This window comes from Pollicipes pollicipes, unplaced genomic scaffold, assembly GCF_011947565.3.
Source record: "Pollicipes pollicipes isolate AB1234 unplaced genomic scaffold, Ppol_2.1 Scaffold_4881;HRSCAF=5763_pilon_pilon_pilon, whole genome shotgun sequence".
Lineage (NCBI taxonomy): Eukaryota > Metazoa > Arthropoda > Thecostraca > Pollicipedomorpha > Pollicipedidae > Pollicipes > Pollicipes pollicipes.
In genome coordinates this window covers 13,922,482-13,928,310 of record NW_023596576.1, presented here as the reverse complement: position 1 = coordinate 13,928,310, position 5,829 = coordinate 13,922,482, and the positions used below count along the sequence as shown (strand labels likewise).

Genomic DNA, 5,829 nt, shown 5'->3' with positions numbered 1-5,829 from the left:
AAAACAACACAAGAAAGAGTTACTCTTTCTTTTCCCGTGAATCAATCGTCGAAAACGTTGACGGGGAAATGGACGCCTGATTGTTTAATGATTTAAAATACGCTATTGGAGGTAGATAGAATGCATTGATCACGATCGCATAAAAAAGTACACAGAACGAAGAAAATTCCCAAGTGTTTTAGCGGCTGCAATAGTATCCTGCATACATTGGTGTTGTCATTTCAAAAATAAGCTGATTTTGATTCGAAACTTAAATGATCAACTCCTAACGCGATCTGACCGAAACTTCCTCAAGTCCTTACGATTTTGTACTCTTTGAAGTGCTTACTTTTTTATTTTACAAAGATCATCAACGTTCTGAAAATGAGCTATATTCACGACTACACGTTTACACAAGATGACGAGTTTGCGAAGGAAATCTTGGGCAAATTCGACAAACTGGAGAACCGATTCAAGGCTCTTCACCCTGACAAAGTAGTGCCTATGGACCCGGCCATCACCTACTTCGGGCCCAGCAAAAAAGAGCACAACGTCATGTGAGTCAAATACAGGCTGTGTATTTTTCAAATTCCTTTTTCTATTTGGTTGGGAAGTTTTGCATACCTTCAAATTTCAACACCATCATACCTGCATGAAATTCCCGCAGACAGGAGCCCTCTATTACGTGACCTACATCATTTTTCTGGGGAGCCCTTTCTGTCACTGCTTATGACTGCAACGTTTAAATCAAACCGGCATATAAACTGCGTTACGCAGCTCACAGGCACTGCGATGCAAAACTGTACGCAACCCATGTGCAAAGGTGTCACGTTATCAACCTTCTTCCACTGTAGCGTGGTGCCCGTAACTCCTGCCACCGCGCGCTTGACACGACATCCGCCGGCGGCAGATGCCAGTACGACCAGGTATACCGGCAGAAGAGCACGTGGAACCAGAAGCTGCACCGCGAGGACGGTCAGTACAAGCTGGCGGCGGTGAACATGTGGCGGGAGGAAGCGGAGCGCACGGTGCCCGTGCTCGGTAGCAGCCTGTACGGCCACCGCACCCCCATCGACACCATCAAGACCACCCGCAGCCAGCGCATCCACACGGTGGAGCAGGAGTTCCTACGTCCACGCAACGTGTTCCCTGGTTGCGACCCCTGAGCCGCCTCCTCCCCACCCCCCTCCCGGTCGGCCAGCGACGAAGCGAAAACGATGGAAATCTAGCTCGTGTTACCGATGAAAATTATCCGATCTATAACCATCGTCGTTTGGATGATGACGAGGGAGAGGCAGGAGCGATGCGAGCCTGAGCCATGCACTGTCGGCCAGTCTCACGACGTAACGGATAGCTCACAACTAGCAGGTGCGGAGCCAACGTCACCGAGTGTGTGCAAGGCGAACACTAGTCTTCAGCGGCGAACGACATCGTTGCAGGGAGCGGTACTTGTCAAGCTGTATTGCCTCCTGTCGATACTTTTCTCGGAACCGCCAGAAATATAATCGTTGACCTAGAATCATGCAACGGTTTAACAGACTCGCGTCCACCCTCAGTTGCGGCAGTGAAGCATACAATCCTATGTCAAATTGACACGCTCGAGGCGCAAACGAGGGCTTTAGGCTGGCCATGCGCATGACAGGATCTATATCAAGGGCGTTTCAAGGGCAAGGCACTGCGTGGCAGAGACGGATCTGGTGGACATATGCCTATCGCCTCCGCCTGGCTAAGTCATGACCTATTCCTTTTCGTCTTGTGCTCATCATTTTCCACGGTTCACTGCGACAGTACGGCCAGGACATCAGCAGTGCTTGCTTGGACTTCGCTAGTGGACAGGCGACAGTGCAGTGACAATGGACCAGCACAAAACACGGTGAACATAAACGAACGCAACGAGGTGCGACGCGATAAACCATCACATATGGCTTCTCTTGGAATGTTGTGGTCACTACGTCCGGGCAATGATGTGGAACTGAAATGATGTTGTATGGCTGACAAAAATGATAGAAACAGCCTTTTGCTTTCATTTATTTTATCACAACCAGATTTCTGTGTAGAGGACCGCAACGTCGAATTGTGGGGGACCGTCGAAATGTTCAGAGGTAGCTTTATTTCTGCACCCGTTTTCCAACAGTTAAGTGGAACTTAAGTGCTCAGTTGTGCTTGCGTAGCAAAATGGATTGGATGTCCACAAATTGAATAGATTTTTCTTAAAATCCTAAGGAATTAAACAGGGCATATTTAAGATTCCAATACTCTTTTGACTTTCCTTAAGTTGGTGTAACAAAATTATCAACAGGGTAGATGCTCGGCCATCAAACCGGCTTTCGGTAGCATCTTAAAGACAATGCACTAAGTGCACCCGGGTGCTGCAAGGTCACAGGTAAGCCTCCGGCGAGTGGGGTGTCAGCGTCGTTCGTGATCTGGGCCCTGACACAGCGCCCATGTCACGGACGATGGCGGCCCTCGGCCCCACTGTTTTGCGAGGTTTGTTGACAAACTGCCGATGGGTGAGGGAATGACTTGTTATTTCCCCTCGAAAGGTGTGCCAGAGAGGCCATCAACATCAACCACGAGCGCTACATCGACACTGTGCGTGATTTCTTTTGGACAGACCTGTCTGACATGCGCCGTCCATCATGATCAGGAGATGACAGAAAACGCAATCAAGCATTGCTGCATTGCCGTCAGGAGTTGTAATGCCAGCAAAGAATCAGCAATCAGGAATTGCTCTAGCAAGGATTGCAACACCGCACACCTCCAAGGCTCACTCGACTGACTGCCAGCCCATTTCCCAAACCGATACATCAGCCGCGACACGGACATCCCATGGTCCGTCAGTCACCGGGCCTCAGTGCAGTCGATTTCCTCACGTGGAGCCACCTTAAGGTCTGGGAGTCTCTGAACGAACCTCGCACGACGGAGGGGCTGAAGGCCGCGGTCGTCGGCGAGACGGGCCGCGCCACGGCCGGATATTGGACGACACATTCACCCAACTGCGGGATCCTGTCCATGGATCCAGGATCCTGCAGCACCGGGGCGCGCAGCAATGGCATCTTCCTTGAGAAGCCGCTGAGAGATGGTTGGTGGCCGGTGATCGACATCGTTGGCATTGCTGAGAAAAGTCAGAGAGCAGCTCAGTTGTAGGCAGCCTGTATTATTTCTCCCTCAAGGCTCGTTATGGCTGGCTGTTTTCTAAATCGTCTCGGTGTTCAGGGTGCACAAAAGCTAGCCGGCACAATAAATTATGGCATGTTTCGGCTTTGTTAAGCATGGTCATTCTGTACTGACTTACTATGTACATGTCGTATTTGTGATTCTCTTGATGAACAAAAGTGTGTGTCTATGTCATATCGTATCATTGTTTATTAGCTGGCATCGTTAGTGACAGTCATGCCAGGTGTCGCTCGTCTCTACAGATCATATGTCCGAGAGACTGTCAAATAACGTATTGGCCAATGTGACAAAGCGAGTGAACGATGTGATTGAGATTCACACCGTCGCAGCATTATTTCATAGCCGTTACGCTAAACACAGACTCAACCCCATTCTGGGCGAGCTCCTCAATATTCCTGCTCTGGTCGCGGGCGGGAAGGAAGAGATTCCTCCATCCCCTCCCCCTCGCAGTCCTTTGAGATCTCCGAAGCTGTTGAGTCCGACTCGAGAATTGCTGGCTGGGAGCTGCTGGATTTTTGAAACCAAACGGTGTCCGGTGTCTCTCGACGGAGTCTGCATTATGATCTCAATATTTGTATTTTTGAGGGGCAACTGGGAACAGAGTCATAAACGAACAGAACTGACCTGTGATATGTCATGTTAGGCCGAAGGGTTGAAGGTTATTGTTGCATTTCGTTAGAAGTGCGTTCTCAAGCCATTAGACATGTGCAGCTCAGATTTAAATCGTATAATCCCAAACTGTCATATTCAGCCACAAAGGTCAATGTTTGACCTAGCTGGGCATTTGGACGGCTTAATTCCCCAAAAGCGCCACATCAATAGTCATGCACTTAACAGTGCTTTTGGTGAGAAGAGGAATACAAAGCACCTTTTCGAATGCATTTCCGTACAAATATGCGGAGTTATGCAAGCTCGGGTGTACATAATTCAAGTGTCGTACTCAAAACCATTGGGAAGTTATTTCGGAAAATCCATAGGAGCGAGCTCCTGAGCCTCCCCCCCCCCCCCTCCTAATGCCTTTTAGGGTAATGGTCAAGACACTATCTACCGTACAGAAGTAAACGATGGGACGCAGCATTCCATTTGAAGGCTTAGTGTTCCAGATATCATGAACCACTTGACTCCCCATCTCCAACAGCGATTCTGCGCAAAAGACTCAGTTTTCCTTCCTCTAGCTTTAGTTGTGCAGATCTTTCCCTACATTGTCCATGCAAAGCACGTTAGTGCTTATATACGTTTGAGACTATGTTTTAGAGGGAGGGTTCGATATTTACGTTGGGTTTTAAACTTGGGTAGCTTTTTCCATAGACTTTTCAGTGCAGTTCAGAGCCACGTGAATTCTAACGATCATCTGGTCTGTTAGCTTGACGCCCACAAACATGCCATGTAATGTTATGCTATTTATTTACTGCGAATCGTACCATCCGTATGGCTTAATGTTTAATTCGAGTCAATGGGTTGCAAGTTACACGATAAAAACAACGATGCAAAGATGATGAAAAGGCGCCAAGAGCCTGCGGATACTCGCTAAGTCAAACAAACCCTCTTTTCCACGTTGGTCAAGTTTAGATATGAGCGCAGCACGGCTCCGAGAGATCAAACCGGTCGGCAGCAGGTGGTTCCAAGACGAGACCGCACGATATGAAAACGTCTCGCGCGACATAAACAGCCAGAAAGCAGACACCCGGGCACCACCGACTTCGTGATGCGCTTACTCGTAGCGGTCCGACGGGTGAACAGCGGCTGGACAGCCACCGGGGCGCAGAGGTCATTTAGGGCCCTGAAGACGCCAGTGCGGTCTCAGTGCGTAACAGGGTCACTCGTGTCAAGCCCGGCTAGCGACCATGTGCAGACTATTTCATGAGGATTATTTTACGGTCATCAAGGCATCCTTGGAGCGATAGAAACGTCACGTATGTAGCGTCACCTCGTTGGTCATGTAGAGCTGAAGGTCACGGAAAATGTACTATCGAACTATTCGTGCCTGGCGTACGTCCGCACGAATTCTAGCACCAACGAAATTCAGGTAGCCTTCAAACGACGGGATGCGCTTTATGCAAGCTACGAACACGAATCACGTTTTGTGCCATAAAATGCGGGAACTTGGTTATAGCGCTGTTATTAAGTTGCTCGATTCTCAGTCCACTTCTCATCATAACTCGTATCACTATCGAAGTTCCTAGTATGTGAATGCAAGTAACAATATAAAATCACGGACAAATATGAAGGATCATCACGAGAAAAATCCAGACCACGCACCCGCAACCAAAGCTAGCCTCTGCAAACAGCGCACCAATCAGCACGAGGCCTTTCGATGAGTGAGTTGAAGTGCTGCATGTGAGTCAGCCCGTGCGCTACAGTGTCAGTTCTGACAATGCCAGTCTGACAGCAACTGATGTCATAAAAACATTCCTTAACGCAGTTAAACGAGGAGGTTCTGAGCAGCATATCCATTAAATACTTAAAAGAAATCTTCCCCGTTTGAGGGTTTTGAGATAAGCATCAGGTATCATGGGAAAAGCTTACTTGTAAATATTGGTAAACTTTTAAGGCACAAAAACGACCGTAATTAGCAAAATTTCAAAGTTTGTAAAAATGCAGCGCATTACGTCATTGTTTGATGGCGTCATGGAACGGTTTTGCGACGACAGCAATACCTGGCAGCATTTGGCA

General features: G+C 48.4%; 1 protein-coding gene across 1 annotated transcript; it reads left to right on the top strand.

The window, feature by feature from the left end:
* Positions 1 to 319: 319 nt before the first annotated feature.
* LOC119101759 (uncharacterized protein C5orf49 homolog) lies at positions 320 to 1,376 on the top strand. The gene is made up of 2 exons (XM_037225178.1): positions 320 to 536; positions 890 to 1,376. Exons 1-2 carry the CDS (start codon positions 364 to 366, stop codon positions 1,143 to 1,145), a joined length of 429 nt encoding a protein of 142 aa, XP_037081073.1. The 5' UTR covers positions 320 to 363; the 3' UTR covers positions 1,146 to 1,376.
* Positions 1,377 to 5,829: the final 4,453 nt, after the last annotated feature.

Coding starts and splice junctions, on each gene's coding strand:
- LOC119101759 (XM_037225178.1), top strand. CDS start 364: ATGAGCTATATTCACGACTACACGTTTACACAAGATGACGAGTTTGCG. Junction 537..889: donor AAAAAAGAGCACAACGTCAT/GTGAGTCAAATA, acceptor CGCCGGCGGCAG/ATGCCAGTACGACCAGGTAT.